Consider the following 22406-nt stretch of genomic DNA (forward strand, 5'->3'; position numbering starts at 1 on the left):
GGTCTGGCCCAGGTACTGCTGGCGGTGGCGTTCTCCCCTTGGCTTCAGCTTTTGAAAGAGTGGCCAGGAACCCAGGCTTTTCCGAGCTCCGTGTTTTTTCCACTTGGTGGCGTCCAGTATCAAATCAAGACATTTGAATTCTGCTCCTATGTAGCTATGGGCTTTTTTTTTTTTGACAATTTGACATTTTTGCATATTTGACAACGGCAGTACATTCAGCTGCAGTGCTAGTCACAGGTTTACTTGTCTCCTAGTCCTTACTTAAGTTGAAGAAGGCAAATACTTTAGCTTAGGACTGCACCTATTCTTTCATCCATTTATTCATTGCTCAATTAGCAATTTACTTAGATAAATCTCAGGCCTTTCAGAATTTTACAGTCTAATGGCTCTACTATTATTTAATGAGCATCAAGTGCTGTGTTGAGATTAGGAAACAATTGAGATCTAAAAGGTTTCAAGGAGATGGAATACTGAACTATTGAGCCAGGTTTTTTTTTTTTAAGTTTATTTATTTGTTTATTATTATTTTAACATTTTTCTTTTATCTTTTGAGAGACAGAGCATGACCAGGGAAGGGACAAAGACAGAGGGAGACACAGAATCTAAACCAGGCTCCAGGCCTGGGGCTGTCAGCTCAGAGGCCGACACGGGGCCTGAACCTATGAATCTGAGATCATGACCTGAGCTGAAGTCCGACGCTTAGCCAACTGAGCCACCCAGATGTCCTAAGTTTTATTTTATTTTATTTTATTTTTATTTTTGAGAAAGAGCGAGTGAGAGAGAGAGAGAATCCAAAGCAGGCTCCCTGCTGTCAGTGCAGAGGCTGACTCGGTTCATGATCTCATCAACAGTGAGATCCTGACCTGAGCTGAAATCAAGAGTCAGTTACTTAACTGACTGAGCCACCCAGGCGCCCTGGGCCAGGTTTATAATAGCATGTATAATGGTGTTCAGTATCTGTAGCTATGCACTACGTAAGCTGTCTTACATACTCACTATCAGAGATTTTTTTCTTTAAAAACATTTTTTTAAGTGTTTATATGTTTATTTTCAAGAGAGAGAGAAAGTACGGAAGGGGCACAGAGAGAGGGAGACAGAATCCCAAGAAGTCTCAGTGCTGTCAGCAGAGAGCCTGACACAGTGCTTGAACCCACAAACTGTGAGATTATGACCTGAGCCAAAGCCAGGAATCAGATGCTTAACCAACTGAGCCACCCAGGGGCCCCAGAGATTTTTTTTCATATGTGCATAGACTTACCAAGATTAACAAAAGATGAGAAAGTTGCAGTAGATTTTTGGGTTTAGAATAGGTCAGTTATTCATTTCCACGCCTTGAAACCATTTTTTTGACATTATCTTTTATGGCAAGAGCACATATAAATGGAACTTTTGATAACTTAGGCAGAGAAGTGATTTTTCTCTGTTTCACTTAATGGATTATTTAAAGTGGAGACCAATATTTCATTGTGGTTTTGTTTGCATTTCTCTGACAATTAATGATGTTGAGTATCGTTTTGTGTATCTGTTGTGAGATATCACCTTATGTCTGTCTGAATGGCTAGAATCAAAAAGACAAGAAATAAGAAGTGTTAACAAGGATGCTGGAGAAAAAGGAACCCTTGTGCATTGTTGGAAGGAATGTGAATTGGTGTAACCACTGTGGAAAACAGTATGGAGGTTCTTCAAAAAATTAAAAATAGAATTACCATATAATCCAGTAGTTCCACTACTAGGTAATTTACCCAAAGAAAATAAAAACACTAATTTGAAAGGATATATGCATCCCATTGTTCCTTGCAGCATTATTTACCATAGCCAAGATGTGGAAGCAACACAAGTGTCCATCAGTGGATAAATAGATAAGGAAAATGCGCACACACACACACACACACACACACACACACACACACAAACACAGATAGATAAATAGATAACACACACATGATGAAATACTAGCCATAAAAAGGAATGTGGTCTTGCCATTTGCAACAACATGAATGGAGCTAGAGGGTATAAGGCTAAATGAAATAAGTCTTATAGAGAAAGACAAATACCATATGATCTCACTCATGTGAAATTTAAGAAGCAAAACAAAATTAAACAGACTTAAATACGAGAACAATTGGTTGCTAGAGGGTAGGTGGATGGGAGGATGGGTGAGACATAAAGGGCATTAGGAGCATGGAGAAGTGTATAAAACTGTTGAATCCTTATGTGTACACCTGGAACCAATATGACACTGTATATTAATTATATTTTAATAAAAAGATAAATTATTAAAGCACATTTACATTCAATAAATAAAAAATGGAAACCAATATTTACATATTCCTGGAATAAGGATATTTCAGTTTAACTTCTCTAAAGAAAAAAATTCATTTGAATTAAGAATTTTTACTCAGAGGGGTACCTGGCTGGCGTAGTTGGTGAAGCATGTAACACTTGATCTTGGGGTCGTGAGTTTGAGCCCAACATTGAGTGTAGAGAGTACTTAAAAATAAAACCTTTTAAAAAAAGAATTTTAGAGGTATAGAATTGTATAGCATTATAGAATTTTAGATCAAGCCAACCCCCTTTTACAGGTAAGGAAATAAAGCCCAGACCTGCCCGACATCTAGCCTAGTTAAAGGAGAGGCTCAAGTTAAAACTCTGATCCCCTGCCCTTTTGACTATTATACTCACCTGTTTTGCATATCTTATAAATCATAATATGTTATATTTTAGAAACAAAAACTGAATTCCAATTTTTTTTTATTTATTTTTATTTTTTTTATTTCTAGGAGAGAGAGAGAGACAGCGTGAGCAGGGGATGGGCAGAGAGAGAGGGAGTCACAGACTGAAACAGGCTCCAGGCTCTGAGCTGGCAGTCAGCACAGAGCCCGACGCGGGGCACGAACCCACGAACCGCGAGATCATGACCTAAGCGAAAGTCGGACGCTTAACCGACTAAGCCACCCAGGCGCCCCCTGAATTCCAATTTTTTAATCACAGTGATTGAGTTATGTTAACTTCATTTGAGAAATAGATGATTGTCTACAGCCATACCACCCTGAACGTGCCTGATCTCGTCTGGTCTCAGAAGCTAAGCAGGGTCGGGCCTGGTTAGTACTTGGTTGGGAGAAACAGATGATTAATATCAAGAGTAGTGATCCATTTTGTTACTAAATTTTAATTTTTACTTTTTGTAGAAAGATGTTCAGGTCCTAGTATAATGTGGATATTCTTGTTTTCTTTGTAGAATATTTTTAAAATGACCACACCAAACAAGACACCTCCTGGTGCTGACCCTAAGCAGTTGGAAAGGACTGGGACAGTACGGGAAATTGGGTCACAAGCCGTTTGGTCACTCTCATCGTGCAAACCAGGTAAAACAAAACAAAGCAAAAACCAAAAAGTTGTTTGTTGTAACAACTTACAGTTTCCTTGTATACTGGGCTGACTTTAATATTTTTTTTTGTTTGGGTGGTTTATTTTAATTTTAAAATTTAAAATGAGTTTTCATTTTCTATATATCTCTTCTCAGTTGCTTTACTAATTCCACTTCAAGTTAACTGCATGTTTCATAAGGTCTCTTCTTTTATCCTCCTCTATCCCTGCAATGATTTAGTTATTTGGTGAGCATTTTCTTTGTTGGCTGTCTCTCTAGATGGGATAAGTGGGTGATAACATTTTTTGAATCATTGTGTATTTCTTAGGTAACTTTGTTTTACTTTTTTTTTTTAAAAGTGTTTATGTTTTATTTTTTAATTTATTCTTGAGAGAGAGAGAGACAGAGAGAGCATGAGCGAGCACACTTGAGTGGTGTGGGCAGAGAGAGAGGAAGAGAGAGAATCCACAGCAGGCGCTGCACCGTCAGCACAGAGCCTGATGGAGGGCTCAAATTCACAAACTGTTGAGATCATGACCTGAGCTGAAATCAGAAGTCAGATGCCCAACCAAGTGAGCCACCCAGGCACCCCTTTTTCTTTTAAAAAGTTTTATTTTTTATTTTACTCTTGATTGAGGTAGAATTTTTGGGTGGTGGCCCTTTTCTCAAAAATTTGAGGTATAATTTCATCATTTCTTTTTTGTTGCAAATAAGAAGGCCTATACTTGTCTCTCTTTTTTTCTAAGTAACTTGTTCTTTCTTTCTTGAAGCATTTAAACTTTTCTATTCTTTTTTTTTTAATGTTTACTTATTTTTGAGAGAGAGCATGCGTGCACGAAGGTGAGTGAGGGGCAGAGAGAGAGGGAGACACAGAATTTGAAGCAGGCTCCAGGCTCTGAGCTGTCAGCACAGAGCCTCATGTGGGGCTCAAACCCATAAACTATGAGATCATGACCTGAGCCAAAGTCAGATCCTCAACCAACTGAGCCACCCAGGAGCCCCTAAACTTTTCTATCTTAAAGTTCAAGACTTTTGCCAGGATATGTCAGGATACATGTTTATGTTTTCTCATCTGTCTAACTTGTAATTTGATGTGCATTTTCAATCTGTAGACTTAAGCTCAGAGAAAGTTTTTTAGCTTGAGGAACATTATAATTTTATTGGTTTAATAACATTTTCCAAAGTTTCCTTTGGAAATTTGCTATTTACACATAAGGACTACTGCACACCTGGAATTATAGCAAGTGTATAATATTCCCAATCAAGCCTCTTGTTTCCTCTTAGGATTCCTTTCTCTCTCTCTTTGTAAGTAATTTTTGAGGTATAATTTATTTACAATAAAAGTTACCCTTTTTAGGTGTATACTTGTATGAATTTTAACAAATTGATACAGTCATCACAATCAAATATAGAGTATTTCCATTATGCAAAGAAATTCCCTCATGCCCCTTTGTAGTCAGTCTTCTGTCCCCCTTCCCAGCTCCTGACAACCTTTGATCTGTTTGATCTCCTGACAGTCCCTTTGGTTATGCCTTTCCCAGAATGCCATGTAAGTGTAATTACACTGTATGAAGCTTTTTGGGTCTGGCTTTTTCACTTAGTATTTGTGAGTTTTTCCATGCTGTTACATGTTATCAGTAATTTGTTCCTTTTGATTGCTGATTACTGTATGCCACTGTATAGTTATATCATACTTTGTTGATCTATTCACCAGTTAGTGGACATTTAGGTTTGTGGTAGCCAGCTTCTAAAATGGTCCCAGTGATCCTTGTCTCTTGGTATTCATGCTTTCTGTTGACCTCTTCTGCAGTGTGTCAGGATTGGTCTCAGGAACTGATAGAATATGGCAGAGGTGACTTCTGAGATTAGGTTGAAAAAAGACATTGTGACTATGCCTCATTCTTGTTTTGGTCACTCACTCAGGAAAGTCAGCTGCCGTTTTGTGAGGAAAGAAGGGCCTGGTGAAGAGGTTTGTGTGGCAAGGAACCTTGGCTTCCTGACAGTAGCCAATGAGGAACTGAGGTTTCTTGTCAACAGCCATATGAGCAAGCTCTCTTAGAATGGATCCTCCAGCCCCAGTCAAGATTTCAGATAATTCATTGGTTTAGATAACTTGACTGTACACTTCTGAACATTCCTGAACCAAAGTGCTCAATCAAGTTCCTCCCAAATTTCTGTCTCATAGAAATTGTGAGTTCTAAGCTGCTAAGTTTTGGTGGTAATTGTTATGTAGCAATAGTTAACTAAAATTGCTCGTCATATTTGGTGATTATGGATAAGCTGCTGTAAGCATTCATTACATGTTTTTGTGTGGACTTAGGTTTCATTTTGGAGGGGTAAATTCTTAGGAGTAAAATTCTGTAGAATTTGTAGGGGTAAAATTTGTTTTTATTTCTTCCTTCCCAATCTATACCTTTTATTTCCTTTTCCTGTCTTACTGTGTTAGCTAAGGCTTCTCCTATAATATTGCATGGGAATGGTGAGAAGGGATATCCTTGTTTTATTTTTGATCTCAATAAGGAAGCTCTTAGTTTCTCACCATTAAGTATGGTGTTAGCTGTTGGTTTTTTCATAGATACATAAAGTTGAGGAAGTTCCTTTGTATTCCTAGTTTGTTGGTAGATTTCATGTTGAATGGGTGTTGGATTTTGTCTGATGCTTTCTCTATATCTGTTGATATGATCATATGTTTTTTTTTCCTTTAGCCTGTTGATGTGATGGATTACATTAATTGATTTTGGAATGTTGAACCAATTTTGCATGCATGGAATAAATCCCACTTAGTTGTGGTTTATAACTTTTTTTTTAATACATGGTTTCCTCTTGCTAATATTTTCTTGAGGATTTTTGCATCTGTGTTTGTGAGAGATACTGTTCTTTAACTTTCTTTGAAGGGGCCCTGGTGGGGCTCCTAGAGGTAAAATTCATGAAAAGGTGGAGCTCTTTGCAAGGCTGGGCTTCTAGGAGTTTTTAATCTCTCAACCTAGTCCACACTTAGTTGCCAGCAATTTAGTCAGTTACTCTTTAAGTTTTCCGACCAGTTGCTTACTGGAGCAGCATTTGCGTCTTCTGGTAAGCTGGGATTCTCTGTGATTTTTTAGTTTCCTGGGTGGTGGTTTGCCCTGTGACCTCAATTCTCTTTTGGACCTAAGAAGTATTATTGATTTTCAGTAGGTTTGGCTTCTTTTCATTGTTATTATGAGGATGAGAGTGACATTTCCAAGCTCTTTACATTTAAGATGGGAAGCAGATGTTTTTTTCTTTTCCTTTTAAACTATTTAAATATTTATATTTATACCTATATTTATTTATATTTATATTTGAAGTGGATTTCTTATAGACAGCACTGGATCTTGGCTTTTAATTTATTTAAACCTGTGCACTGTCAGTGTAGATTCTGATGTGGGCCTTGATCTCATGAACCATGAGATCCTGACCTGAGCTGAAATCAAGAGTCAGATGATTAACTGACTGAGCCATCCAGGCACCCCTTGGTTTTTAATTTAATCTGATATTCTTCATCTTTTCATTGTGAGTCATTTATTGTTTATTATTTATTTGTGATTTTTCATTATTTATTGATGTAATTAGATTAAAACTACTATCTTAGAATTTTTCTTTTTCTTTTATCCTACTGATTTTTTTTTCCTCTTATTTTTCTATCTGTTTTTGGATAAATTCACTATTTTTTTAGAATTCTGTGTTATCTCCACTATTAAGATATTGGTTATACATCCTTTTTGATATTTTTGAGTGGTTGCCCTAAGGATTTCTTTTTTGTTTTTTTGTTTTTAATTTTTTTAAATCTTTATTTTTAAGAGAGCGAGAGAGGGGAGAGAGAGAGAGAGAGAGAGAGAGGCAGGCAGTAGAGGAGGGGCAGAGAGAGACGGAGACACAGAATCCGAAGCAGGCTCCAAGCTCGTGAGCTTTTAGCACAGAGCCTGATGCAGGGCTCAGACTCATGGGCCATGACATCATGACCTGAGCTGAAGTCAGACGCTTAACCCACTGAGCCACCCAGGCGCCCCTGCCCTAAGGATTTCAATATATATCTCTAATCATCACAGTTTACCTTCATAGTAGTATAACACCATAGGTATGATATATGAATCCTTCAACAGGATACTTCTAATTTCTACCCCTAATCCTTTATGCCTTCTTTGTCATACATTTGACTTTTGCATATTTTAAACTGCTGAATATATTGTTGCTATTTTTGTTTTAAAAGCTAAATTATAGTTTGAACCATTTAAAAATAAAAAATACTTTTTTAAAAATTTTTTCAATTTTTGGAATTTAACTTCTTTGAATAGATCCAAGTTTTCTGTCTAGTATCATTTTCCTCTTAACCTGAAGAACTTTCTTTAATTTATTTATGTGTTGCAGGTCTGCTAGGAATGTTTGGTTGAAAAAATTCTCATTTTGGTTTTAGTATTGTGGTATATATTCCCTGCATGGAATTCGAGGTTGGCAAATTTTTCATTTTACCTCTTTAAAGATGTCATTCCATTACTTTGTGGCTTGCAGAGTTTCTGAAGAGAAATCTGCTCTGGTTAATGTAGCTTTTTTCCTCGTTGCCTTTAAGATTTTATCTTTGATTTTCAGTAGAATGAATATGATGTGTCATTGTGTGTGTGTGTGTGTACACGTGCGCATGTGTGTGTTCTGTTTGAGATTCACTGAGATTCTTGTATCTTCTAGTTTGATGTCTTGCATTATTTTATGAAAATTCATGGCCATTTTTTCTTTCAGTATTTCTTTCGACCCATTCCTTCTCTGTTGCCCTTCTGTGAGTTCAGTTTTACATATGCTAGACCATTTGATTTTTCTAGAACATTTGTTATTGTCCCATAGCTTTTAGGTACTTCCCCCACCCCCCCTTTTTTTTTTCTCATTTTGTTTTTCTCTGGCTATTTTTTTATTGATCTAGCTTCAAGTCTACTGTTTCTTTTTTTTGGCTTTGTTGAGTTTTATCTCTGATATGGTGGTTTTTTTCATTTATAGCTTTTCCATTTGACTCTCTCTTTTTTTTTTTAATATTTTATTTTTAAGCTGTCTCCAACAAACGTGGGGCTTGAACTCACAACTCTGAGATCAAGAGTCCCATGCTCCACTGACTGAGCCAGCCAGCTAACCCTCCATTTGACTCCTGAGAAATTTTTAATCTCAGTTGAAATTCCCTATTTGTTTGAACATTTCATCCACCTTTCCCCCTAGATTCCTGAATATGTTAATCATAGTTATTTGAAGTCTCTGTCCAGTAGTTCAACATTTGGGTCATCTCTGAGTGTATTTCTATTGATCATTTTGCCTTTTGATAATATTTGTTTTTCTTGGATGTTTGAGTGTCCTAATCTTCTATTGAATGCTAAATATCATGTTAGTAGATAACTGAGTGAAATGGTAGTTACACTTTGAAATGGATACCTCTTTTCTGCTGTCAGTCCTTTATTGTGGGGGTTGAGTTAGTTAGGAATTGACCTGGTTTTTTGTTTGTTTTATTTTCTTTCGTGTGGTTACCTTCAGTACCTCACAGGGTTCAAATTCCTCTAAATATGCCTGGTGCTTATGGTGGTGGGGTTGCCAGACGATGGTTTTTTGTTGTTGTTGTTGTTTTAATTTAAATTCCAGTTGGTTAACGTGTAGTGTAATAGTAGTTTTAGGAGTACAATATAGCAATTCAACACTTCCATGTATCACCCAGCGCTCATCACAACAAGTACACTCCTTAATCCCCATCTGGTAACTGTCAGTTTGTTCTTTATAGTTAAGAACCTGTTTCTTGGTTTGCCTCTCTCTTTTTTCCCCCCTTTGCCTGTTTTTATTGTTTCTTAAATTCCACATATGAGTGAAATCATATGCTATTTGTCTTTTTCTGACTCACTTATTTTGCTTAGCATAATACTCTCTAGCTCCATTCATGTCATTGCAAATGGCAAGATTTCATTCTTTTTAATGGCTGAGTAATATTCCATTCTGTGTGTATATGTGTGTGTGTGTATGTATGTATATGTATATGCCACATCTTTTTCCATTTATCACTTGATGGACACTTGGGCTGTTTCCATAATTTGGCTATTGTAGATAATGCTGCTATAAACATCAGTGTGCATGTATTCCTCTGAATTAGTATTTTTGTATTCTTTGGGTAAGTACCTAGTAATGCAATTTCTAGATCAAAGTGTAGTTCCACTTTTAACTTTTTGAGGAACCTCCATACTGTTTCCCAGAGTGGCTGTATGTGTTTGTATTCCTAACAGCAGTGCAAAAGGGTTCCCCTTTCTCCACATCCTTACCAACATCTGTCATTTCTTCTGTTGTTGATTTTAGTCATTTTGACAGGTGATATCTCATTGTAGTTTTGATTTGTATTTCCCTGATTGGTGATGCTGAACAACTTTTCATATGTCTCTTGGCCATCTGGATGTCTTCTGCTCATTTTTAATGAGATAACTCACTTTTGGGGTGTTGAGTTTTACAAGTTCTTTCTCTTTTAAGTTTTTATTTATTTACTTTGACGGAGAGAGAGAGCAGGTGAGCAGGAGAGGGGCAGAGAGGGAGGGAAAGAGAATTATAAGCAGACTCTGCACTGCCAGCACAAAGCCCAAAGCGAGGCTTGAGCCCACGAACCGTGAGATCATGACCTGAGCTGAAACCAAGAGTCAGGTGCTTAACCAAATCAGCCACCCTGGCCCCCCTACAAGTTCTTTATATATTTTAGATACTAACCCTTTACCAGATATGTCATTTGCAAATATATTCCTCCATTCCATCAGTTGCCTTTTAGTTTTGTTGACGGTTTTCTTCACTGTGCAGAAGCTTTTTATTTTGATGAAGTCCCAATAATTTATTTATGCTTTTGTTTCTCTTGTCTCAGGAGACATGTCTAGGAAGAAGTTGTTATGGCTGATGTCAAAGAGGTTACTGCCTGTATTCTCCAACCAGAGGAGCTTTTTGGTTTTGTTGTTGTTGTTTGTTTGTTTGTTTGTTTTTTGGTTTTCTAAGTAGGCTCCATGTTCACTGTGGGGCTTAAACTCAGGATCCTGAGATAAAGAGTCATGCATTCTACCGACCAGGCCAGCCAGGTACCCCATGTTTTAAAATGTATTTTATTTTACTTTTCTATTTTAAGTAGGTGTCCATGCCCAGCATGGGGCTTAAACTCATGATCGTGGGATCAAGAGTTACAAGCTCTACTGACTAAGCCAGCCAGGTGCCCACCCCCATCCCCCATCCCCCAAGAGGAGTTTTTTTTTTTAATTATTTTTTTAAATGTTTTATTTATTTCTGAGAGAGAAGAGAGAGAGTGAGAGAGACAGAGAGGGAGAGGGAGCAGGGGAGGTTCAGAGAGAGAGGGAGACACAGAATCTGAAGACAGGCTCCAGGCTCTGAGCTAGCTGTCAGCACAGAGCCCAACGCAGGGCTCGAACCCACGAACCATGAAATCATGAACTGAGCTGAAGTCGGATGCTTAACTGACTGAGCCACCCAGGTGCCCCAAGAGTAGTTTTTTAATGTTCTTCCTCCACTTTCAGTTTTCAGCTATCTTTGTACCTCTCTGCTTCAGAGTGTGTCTCTCCATGCTCTTTCCCTGCCTTCAGGAGTAGAATGCTATACCATGTTACTCAGTGTAGAGGATGAGAGTTAGGACTTCTCTGTTTTCCTGGTCCAGCTTCAATCTTAGACGTCCCTTATGTGCCTGGCCTCCAAGATAGAACTTTCTCAGCATTTTGGTCCTTCCTACATATGATAGCCAACCTCTGCCTTGTATCTGTGGCTGGTCTTTTGTGGGAGAGTTTTCTGCCCTACCCCCAGAGGAAGGACTGTTCCTTGCCTCTACTCCAGGTATAGAGGGTTTTTTCTTTTAATCTTCTCCCAGCAAGAATGGGTCTATATCTATCCTGGAGTCAGTAGGTTTGATGCTCATTCATTAGCAGCTTAAGTCCTTTGTTCTGTTGGAGAGAAGGATTTGGCAAGGAGGGTGGGGCTTTTTGCTTTTCCTGCAGTGGTGGTCAGTTCCCTTCTTCATGCAACCATTGAAGTAGCCTTTCTAGTCTCCTGCTCTCCTCCCAAATCTTTTTCTCATATATATGTGGTAAAGGCCCTTGGAAAAGAGTCTGAGCGTCAGTGTGAGTTCACTTTATATTTGGGACTGCCAAGATTGCTGTATTTTTATGCCAGCCCACACTTGGCCTTTAGCAGTTTGTTAAAGTTCTGCCTGATGTCTTATGTGCTTATTTGGTCATTGTCCCATCCTCCCATGCCCTACCACAGTTGGGACAGGCTATATATCCTTTCTCTCCTGAAGCTGAGGGTTGCACCTTCTTGGATTTTAGGCTTCTGGGTTGCTGTATTGTTTCAAGCTGTCATGTTTTCAAGAAGAATTATGAATTCGTAATTTATCTAGCCTCTTCTTGTTTGAATGAGAGTGATGCCTTTTTCCAGCTTCCTTCATCCTGGACTGCTTCAGAAATTTCTAATATTTTTTATAGTATCAAATAGTTCTGTGAATTCATTCAAATCGAATACCTCCAATTATTTGACCTAGTAGCATAATTCAAACTCCTGGCTTACTGTGTCAATAATGGGATGTAAATTAGTGTCCATTCACATCCTTTTAATCCTACAAAGTTTGTAGAGGGCAGTAACACATACCTGGCTCCCTGAAGATGCCCCACTGCCCTGACATCTTGGAGGTCCAGACAAGAACAATAGCTAACACTGCCGGGAGAGTAATGGGATCACTACAAAATGTGTTAGGTATGAAAGTTATGAAGTTCATCCTTTTGGTGTCATACATTTTTAGACCCATCAGTGAAATTTCATTATATGATTATACATAAAGAATGACTGACTGAGGGCACCTGGTGATTCAGTCAGTTAGGCATCCCACTTTGGCTCAGGTCATGATCTTGCCATTCCTGCGTTCAAGTCCCATGTTGGGCTCTGTGCTGACAGCTCGGAGTCTGGAGCCTGCTTTGGATTCTGTGTCTCCCTCTCTCTCTCTGTCCTGCCTTGCTCATGCTCTGTCTCTGTCTGTCTCTCTCTCAAAAATAAATAAAAGCTTAAAAAAAAAAATGACTGACCACTCTTTATTAATGAGAAACAACAATTAGCGAGAAGGTTAATTGTTTAGGTTTTGCTTTGCTATGGTCAGGTATTTTTCACTTTTAGGCAGCAAACAATTGTGGAAATCTCTAACACTGTTAGAGAGTAAAAGGTAAAAAAGACAGAATCCTGGCTATCAAGGAGTTTACAATCTAGTAGAGGAATTATAGCTTTAAACTAGGCATTATTATATAGTATAATAGTTTATAACTTTTATTTAGTATTACTAAGTGTTCTGAGTACTTTATGTGTACATGCAGTATGTATTATTATTTTTATCATTTTCCAAATGAGGAAACAGTACTATAGAAGATTAAGTAATTTGATAGTGATCATATAATTAGTGGGAATCCTGCGATTCAAGGCAGTCAGGTTTCGTGGTATCTTACTGCTTTCTACTAAGCATGGGCTCAGTGTAGTAGTGGCTCAGACAGATCAGGGAAGGCTTTTTGTCTGACAGATCAGGGAAGGCTTTATGGAGATGCTGTCTTACATTCTGGAGCAAGAATAGGGTTTCACTGAATAAGGACATAAAAGGCAAGAGAAACAGTATGCGCAAAGGTGGACAGCTGAGCCAAAACATAGCTCATTCAAAAATTTTAGGTAAAACTAGAACAAAAGGAAGTGGCATAGGTGAAGCTTTAGGTAGAGGCCTGATCATTGTTAAACAGTTGATACCTCACTGTATACAGCCAATGAAAAATTTCAAGTAGCAGAGTAAAACAATCAGTGTTTGTTCATATTTGAGAAGTGTAGAGAGGATGGATTGAAGTGAAGCAGGATTAGAGGTAAAGAAATCATTTAAAGGACATGTAAGAATTCAGGTGAGAAGTGACATGGAAGTATTTTAGTAAACTTTCAAAATGTTCATAATAGTTTGTTGGAGTACAAATTTACTTGCCTGCTATGATGTGGTAGTGGTATAGAGCTTTGAAAAGTTATTTTCTGTCTTTGGAAATACTGGTTCAATATTTCACTCAGATTAAAGTTGGAATGTATTTAGTAGATTCAGCTTGATTGAAGACACATCACAAAACAATTCCACAATTCAGCACAATTGTCAGTCCCTGCCCAAGAGACTGGAAAAACTAAAGGTCAGATTTGTGTGGCTGCTAGCATTATAACAGAGTCTTATTACAATAACTAATCATTTAATTCCATAAGCACTAAATTCATGCCAGGTCAGGAAACAAAATTAAGGGGAAAAATAGGTACATCCTCTATGTTTGACTCTATATTTGATACTTTATAAGCCTACAAAAATAAGGATTTAGTGAGGCTGTATTTTGTGAATATCTTCAGGGTATATTTTCCACTTGATTTATATCTTTTGCCAAGACGTTGCTTTTATGAATTGATTTTTAGAGGCAAAATTCGATGGTGTAAGTTTTGTTTTTCTTTAAAAAGTAACTAAATTTAAATCTTTTTAAGTTCATGCTATAACTGACAGTTGTGATTGAGTGGATTTCTCATTGAATAGCAATATATGCTTTTATGAGAATAAAACAGCAATATAAGAAATAGATCAAGAAAGGCCTCTCTTGGGGATACCTGAGTGGCTCAGTTGGTTAAGCATCTGACTTTGGCTCAGGTCATGATCTCACAGTTCGTGGGTTTGAGACCTGTGTAGTGCTCTATGCTGACAGCTAGGTCAGAGCCTGGAGCCTGTTTTGGATTCTGTGTCTCCCTCTCTCTCTGACCCTCCCATGCTCACACTGTCTCTCTCTCTCTCTCTCTCTCTCAGAAATAAATAAAACATTAAAAAAAATTAAAAAAAGACCTCTCTTGGAAAGTGAAATTTATGCTGAGGTGTAAACGTTAGGAAGAATCCATTGTGCAAAGACTAAAGAATCTCTCTGACACAGGAAACAGCTAGTTCAAAGGCTCTAAGCTAAATGGTTTGGCATGTTTGGGGTTCAGAAAGAAGTCTAGGGTGGCTGGTGGCTAGTGGGTAAGGAGGAGAAGTGGTAGAAGATGAAGTTGTAGACATAATTAGACATGAGTCAGATTGTGAATTCTGGTGGAATTAGGATTTGAAATATAATTTGGATTTGAAGTACAAAGAGATACCACTAGAGATGTTAAGCAGTAAAATGAGAAGATCTGATACAGAGTTAAAAAAAAAAATCACTCGCCACCAAGAAGAATGGGTGGTGGTAGAGTAATGGTGAAAACCAGGGAAGGAAAGGCTGGTATATTTATGTCAGATGATGTTGATTTGGACTAGGCTGATGGTTGCTAATAGAGAGATATGATGGCTTTGGGATGTATTTTTAGAGGTGGGTAAAATCATGACTTAGTAAAGGAAAGGAAAGATTCCAGATTGACTATTAGGTGTCTGGCAGAATAACTCAGTATTATTTCCTAAGTTGAAAAAGTGTATGTGGGGAAATAAAATAGTTTTTAGGTCAAAACAAAGTTACGAGTCAAATAGATTAGTTTTCAGATCAGCATTCTAGTGTGGTGTTTATTAGGCAATTGACTATAGAACCTTGGAGCTCTGGGAAAAGATTTGGATTGGAGATACAAATTTTGAGTGTTATCAATATACTGATGATAATTATAAGCCTATAGACTGGATTGACTCACCTAAAGAGAGATTGTATTTAGAAAAAAGAGTAAAGCCTCAGGGCACTTCAAGATGTTGAGGCCTGGCAGAATAGCATGAATAACAATCCGCAAAGGGAACTAAGGAGAAGTGCCCACTGAACTAGTTGGAAAACTAGGAGAGTGGGAGATCATGGATAGAAGCCAAGAGAAGAGAGTATATCAAGAAGTTATGCTGAGCAAAATAAGTCAGGCAGAGAAGGACAGCTACCATATGTTTGCACATATAGGAGGATTAGGAGGAACTTAACGGAGGACCATGGGGGAGAAGAAGGGGGGAAATAGTGGGGAGAGGGAGGGAGGCAAACCATGAGAGACTCTTGAATGCTGAGAACAAACTGAGGACTGATGGGTATGGTGGGAGTGGAAAGGGGGGATGGGCATGGTGGAGGGCACTTGTGGGGATGAGCACTGGGTGTGATATGGAAACCAACTTGACAATGAACTATTTAAAAAAAAAGTTAGTTAATTCTTCATCTCTTTTTTTTCTTAAATTTAAGTATTGTTCACATACAATGTTATATTAATTTCAGGTAAACACCACAATGATTAGACAGTTCTGTACATTACATGATATCACAATAAGTGTAGTTACCATCTGTCACCATACAACGTTATTACAATATTACTGACTATATTCCCTGTGCTTTACTTTAATCCCCATAGTTTATTTTATGACTAGAAATTTGTACCTAATTTTAATCCCTTTCACCTATTTTGCCCACCCCTCAGGACCCCCTCCCCCGTTCTGGTAACCACAAGTTTGTTCTGTTTTTATGAATCTGTTTCTATTTGTTTGTTCGCTTATTTTGTTTTTTAGATTCATAGGTGAAGTCATATGGTATTTGCCTTTCCCTGTCTCATTTCACTTAGCATAATACCCTTCAGGTTCATCTATGTTCGTGAATGGCAAAATCTAATTCTTTTTTTATGGCTAAGTAACTCATTGTATAGCACATCTTATTCATTTGCCTATTGATGGATACTTAGGTTGCTTCCGTATCTTGTAAGTAATGCTGCAATAAACATAGGGGTACATACATCATATCAAATCAGTGTTTTAATTTTCCTTGGGTAAATACTCAGCAGTGGAATTGCTGGATCGTTTGGTGTTTCTATTTTTAATTTATTGAGGAACTTCCATACTGTTCTTTGGGAAAATGTCTATTCAGACACTCTGCCCATTTTTTAGTCAGATTGTTTTGGGGGGTGTTGAGTTGGGTGAGTTCTCTATGTATTTTGGATATTAACCCCTTATTGGCTACATCATTTGCAAATAATTTCTCCCATTCAATAAATTGCCTTTTTGTTTTGTTGATAGTTTCCTTTGCTGTGCAAAAGCTTTTTATTTTGATGTAGTCATAATATTTTAATTTTTGTTTTATTTCCCTTGCCTAAACAGGTATGTCTAGAAAAGTGTTGCTGAGGCTGATGTCCAAGAGATTACTGCCTATGTTTTTCCCTTTAGAAGATTTATGGTTCTAGGTCTTATAATAAGTTAAGTCTTTAATCCATTTTGAGTTATTTTTGAGTATGGTGTAAGAAAGTGGTCCAGATTTATTCTGTTTCATGTGGCTGTCCAGTTTTTCAAATATCCTATATTGAAGAGATTGTCTTTTCCCCATTGTATATTCTTGCCTCCTTTGTCATAGGTTAATTGACCATATGAATGTAGGTTTGTTTCTAGGCTCTCTAACCTGTTCCATTGATCTGTGTGTCTGTGTTTGTGCCAGTGCTGTATTGCTTTGATTCTTATAGTTTTGTAATATAGTTTGAAATCTGGGATTGAGATACATCCAACTTTGTTTTTTTCTCAAGATTGCTTTGGCTATTCAGGGCCTTTTTGTTATTTTATACAAATTTTAGTATTATTTGTTCTAGTTTTACAAAAAATATTATTAGTATTTAGCTGGGAATTGAAGTGACTGTGTAGACTGCTTTGGGAAGTATGGACATTTTAACAATATTATTTTTTTCTGTCTGTGAACATGGTATATTTTCCATTTGTGTTGTTTTTAGTTTCATCCATGTCTTACAGTTTTCAGAGTACAGATCTTTCCCTCTTTTGTTAAATTTATTTCTAGATATTTTATTCTTTTGCAAATCAGATGGTTTTCTTAAAATCTTTTTCTGCCTCTTTTTTATTAGTGTGTAGTAATGCAATAGATTTCTGTTTACTAATTTTGTATCTTGCAACTTTATTGAATCCATTATTAGTTCTAATATTTTTTGGCCATCTTTAAGATTTTGTATGTATAGCATCTTGTCATTTGCAACTAGTGGCAGTTTTACTTCTTCCTCACCAATTTGGATGCCTTTTATTTCTTTTTTCTTATTTGGTTGCTGTGTCTAGGACTTCTAGTATTTTGTGGAATAAAAGTGAGTGTGGACGGGCAGCCTGGGTGTCTCAATCGATTAAGCCTCTGACTTCAGCTCAGGTCGTGATCTCATGGTTCATGGGTTCGAGCCCTGTATCTGGCTCTATGCTGACAGCTAATTCAGAGCCTGGAGTCTGTCTTCAGATTCTGTGTCCCCCTCTCTCTCTGACCCTCTTGTGCTCATGCTGTCTCTATCTCTCTATCAAAAGTAAATAAAACATTAAAAAAATTTTTAAAAAAGTGAGTGTGGATATCCTTGTCTTGTTCCTGATCTTAGAGGAAAAGTTTTTCACTATTGAATGTGATGTAAGCTATGGATTTTTCACATATAGTCTTTATTATGTTGAAGTATATTCCCTTGAAACCTGTTTCGCTGAAAGTTTTTATCATGAATGGATGCTGTACTTTGTTAAATGCTTTTTCTGCATCTATTGAGGTGATCATATGATTTTTTAATCCTTCATTGTTTTGGGTTTTTTTTTTTAAAACATTTATTTTTGAGAGACAAAGAGAGACCGAGCATGAGATGGGAAGGGGCAGAGAGAGGGAGACACAGAATCTGAAGCAGGCTCCAGGGTCCGAGCTGTCAGCACAGAGCCCGACTCTGCGCTCAAACTTTTGGACTGTGAGATCATGTCCTGAGCTGAAGTTGGATGCTCAACTGACTGACTGAGCCACCCAGGTGCCCCTATCCTTCATTTTTAAAATGTGGTATATCATGTTGATTGATTTGTGGATATTAAACAATCCTTGGATCCCTGGAATAAATCTCAGTTGATTGTGGTCAATGATCCTTTTAATGTATTGTTGAATGTCATTTGCTAGTATTTTGTTGAGGATTTTTGCATCTATATTCTTCAGGGATATTGGCCTGTAATTTTTTTGGGAGGGTTGGTAACATCTTTGATTTCAGTGTAATGCTGGCCTTGTAGAATGGATTTGGAAGTTTTCTTTCCTCTTCTCTTTTTTGAAATAGGTATTAACTCTTCCTTAAATGGTAGTACTTGTCTGTGAAGCCATCTGGTCCTGGACTTTCATTTGTTGGGATTTTTTTTTTTTACTGTTTGAATTTCATTACTAGTAACCAGTCTGTTCAGATTTTCTATTTCTTCCTGATTTAGTCTTAGAAGAATGTGTTTTTAGAAATTTTTTCCATTTCTTTTAGGTTGTCCAGTTTGTTGGCATATAATTTTTAATAGTTCTTACAATCCTTTATATTTCTGTGGTGTCCATTGTTACTTCTTTCATTTCTGGTTTTATTTGAGTCTTTCTCTCTTTCTCTCTTTTTGTTGAGTCTGAAGGTTTGTCAATTTTGTTTATCTTTTTAGAGAACTAGCTGTTGGTTTCATTGCTCTTTTCTATTGTGTTTTTATTCTATTTAATTTTTTTCTACTCTGCTCTTTATTATTTCTCTCCTTCTACTAACTTTGGGCTTTATTTGTTGTTCTTTTTTAGTTCCTTTAAGGTTAGATTGTGTATTTGAGACTTTTCTTGTTTCTTGAGGCAGGCCTGTATCTCCATAAACTTCCCTTTTAGAACTGGTTTTCCTGCGTCCCAAATATTTGAACTGTTGTGCTTCCATTTTGCTTTGTCTCCAGGTATTTTAAAATTTCTTCTTTGATTTCTTTGTTGACCTATTGATGGTTTACTAGTGTGTTGTTTATCCTCCACTTTCTTGTATTTTTTTCTTCATCTCTTTATTATAGCACTTAACACTTTATATTGTAATTTATTTGCTTCAGTTCCTCAGTGCTGGCCAGTGGAACTTATTGGACTGTACAGTGAGGTAGCTGCTAGTTATGTGTAGCTATTAAGTACTTTATTTTTCTATTTGACAGAGAGAGTGAGGAAGTGAGAGCAAGAGCCAGTGAGAGGGTCAGAGAGGTGGGGGGGAGGAGAGAGGGAGGGAGGAAGGGAGAGAGGGAAGGAGGGAGGAAGGGAGGGAGGGAGGGAGAGAGAGAGAGAGAATGAGAATCTCAAGCAGGCTTCACACTCAGCAAGGACCCTGATGTGGGGCTCAATCTCACGACTCTGGGATCACGACCTGAGCCAAATCAAGAGTCTGACGCTTAACTGACTGAGCCACTCAGGCATCCTGCTCTTGAGTATTTGAAATGTGATTAGTATTAATGAGGAATCATTTTAAATTTTATTTATTTTTAATTAGTTTAGATGTAAATAGTCATAGCATAGATAGTGCATTAGATAGATGAACTCCACAGAGATCATGTATTATGTATCTTTGTGTCTTCAGAGTCAAAACATATGCCCCAGTTATAATAGCACCCTGGCAAACGTGAAAGGACTTATGTTAAAAGATATGCTTGAGGTGAAAATGGCGGTTTTATTCCTAGAGGCAATCTAAACTGAGCTACTCAAATGTATCTCATCTATTGATGTTGTGTTAGTCAGCTCTTGCTGCACTAATGGTCTGTGATAAACAACCCTAATCTCTCAGTGGCATAACAACAAAATTTATTTCTTGCTTGGCTTTGACTTGGGTCCAGTCCTGCTCCGTGTGTTCAGGCACAATGTCTTAGTGGGGTGCCAACATTTAAAAGGCCAAGTTGTACCTTGCAAGCATATTTCAAACCTCTGCTTGTGTCACATTCATTTACATTGTGTTGACCAAAACAAGTCATGATTAAGCTCCAGTATGACTGGAATGCAGAATCATTTTGTTCCCATGGAGGACAGGTAGAGAAGAGTAGACATTTACTCACCAACAACAGTAACCACAGGTGAATGCTGGTTTTCTTTTCCTTAGAGCAGTGGTTCTCACCTGGGGATGATTTTGCCCCCTAGGGAATATTTGGAACTATCTGCAGATGTTTTTTGTTTGATAAAACTGCTGGAGAAGTGGGGGAAGATTGTGACTGACAACTAGTAGATAGAGGCCAGAGATGCTGCTAAATACTTTATAATGCACAGGATAGCCCTTGCTCCTGAAAGAATTATTCAGTGCACACTACCAGTAGTGCCCAGGTTGAGAAGACTTGCCGTAAAAGTTCTAAAATTTTAGCAGGCATCAGAATCACAGGGTTGGGGTGCCTGGGTGACTCGGTCAGTTAAGCGTCAGACTTCGGCTCAGGTCTTGATCTTGTGGTTCGTGAGTTCGAGCCCCATGTTGGGCTCTGTGCTGACAGCTCAGCACCTGGATCCTGCTTCAGATTCTGTGTCTCCCTCTCAGATTCTTTAAAAACATTTTATTTTTTTAAAATTTTTTCAAAAAATTTATTTCAGAGAGAGAGAGAGAGAGAGAGACAGTGTGAGCAGGGGAGGGTCAGAGAGAGAGGGAGATACAGAATCTGACACAGGCTCCAGGCTCTGAGCTGGCAGTCAGCACAGAATCTGATGCAGGGCTCGAACCCCCAGACCATGAGATCATGACCTGAGCCAAAGTCTGATGCTTAACTGCCTGAGCCACCCAGGCACCCCTTAAATACAGATTCTTAAATGTGTTAACACTGAAAGTTTCTGATACAGTGGGTTTAGAATTCCTAGTTAAGTTCCCACATGGCAGTGATGCTGCTGGTCCAGGGACCATATTGTGAGAACTACTGCCTTAAGAGTCAGTGCATCATATGAAAGTTTTTTTCTGGATAATATCGTTTCAGTGTGTTATCATGATACCTATCAAAGCTTATCACAGGTCTGTCTTCTGGTTCTTTTGTTTGGACTAAAAGAATTCAGATATAACACTGAATGGGAAGCTTTGGAAAAGACATTTACTGAATGAGTTATGGCACTGGCACATAAATAGATGCTTGTAAGATGTTCTGTTTGTGAGACATATTTTGAAGAACTAGAAGGTGATAATCATACTTAGTATTCCAGAGGTAAAGATTTAGACTGATTAATTCTTGATGAGATTGTACCTACTTAGTTGGACTGTTAGAGTTTCATGAACAATATCAATTAGAAAGAAACTTGAAATAATGAGTCTTGAGTTACAGGACAGCTCTTACTCTGGATAAGTTATTCAGGTTTTTTGTTTAATGTTTATTTTACTTGTTAAGAAAAAACACCATTTTATGAAATTCTTTGAGTACACACTTGTAAAATTGTGAAATGAAAGAGAAAAAAACTAGCCAAATAGCTAAAATAAAATGTGGCGAAAGGTCTTTTCATTAATAGAATATTTATCAGTGGAGCTCTTAAGGAAGAGTCATGTAACTGAATTCTCCTCTTAGGGAATTCATAAACTGGCAAGAAAAAAAAGGGACTTAAAACTTAAGAACTCTTCACAAAAAGTAGCAAAACAACTTTTTATATTATAATTTATCTTATAACTTGGAGTACTGAATATTCTGGATTAGGCTTATAAGTAACATATAAAGAAAGAATAGAAGCACGTTCTAAGGCAGCATGGTCCAGTAGACATATAATGCAAGTTGCATGTGTAACTTAAATTTTTCTAGTATCTATGTTAAAAAGGATAAAGAAATGGATGCAACTAATTGTAATAATATGTTTTAATGCAATATGACTTATTAACGAAACAGTCTGGATTTCATACTAATGTGTATTTTGCACTTATAGCAAATCTCAAGTTGAACTAGCCCTATTTCTTCAGTAGTCCCATGGCCACCATATTGCACAGCACAGATCTAAGAGTTACACAGTGAGTAATGGAGAACCCAGTTTTTATATTTTAAGAAGATTTCTTTGGTACAATAGAAAGCCATTTTTGAACATTTATCTTGGTCACTGTCTGAATTCAGACTATCACCACTTGGAATTTGGATTACTTAGAATGGCTTTCTCCCTCCCTGACAATGAAGAATCTATCTGAAGATCCTGATCTGATTATTTCCTGATCATATAACTTACCTAATAAAAATTCATCAGTAGGTTGGCATATTTTTCAAGATAATTTATACTCCATATCTTAGTGCATAAGAGTCTATATGATCTGACTTAGGTTCATTTCTTGATGCAGCTCA

At 37.4% G+C, this 22406-nt stretch overlaps 1 protein-coding gene across 1 annotated transcript in view; it reads left to right on the top strand.

Moving 5' to 3' along the window:
* The window catches only part of ANAPC10 (anaphase promoting complex subunit 10), an 87637-nt gene that overhangs the window by 319 nt on the left and 64912 nt on the right, over positions 1-22406 (top strand). Inside the window, exon 2 of the mRNA XM_077755926.1 lies at positions 3239-3365. Within this exon, the coding sequence (XP_077612052.1) occupies positions 3251-3365 (115 nt within the window). The 5' untranslated portion in view covers positions 3239-3250. The remainder of the gene's footprint in view (positions 1-3238; positions 3366-22406) is intronic.

The sequence above is a fragment of the Crocuta crocuta genome, unplaced genomic scaffold, assembly GCF_008692635.1.
Source record: "Crocuta crocuta isolate KB4526 unplaced genomic scaffold, BGI_CrCroc_1.0 scaffold112, whole genome shotgun sequence".
NCBI lineage: Eukaryota > Metazoa > Chordata > Mammalia > Carnivora > Hyaenidae > Crocuta > Crocuta crocuta.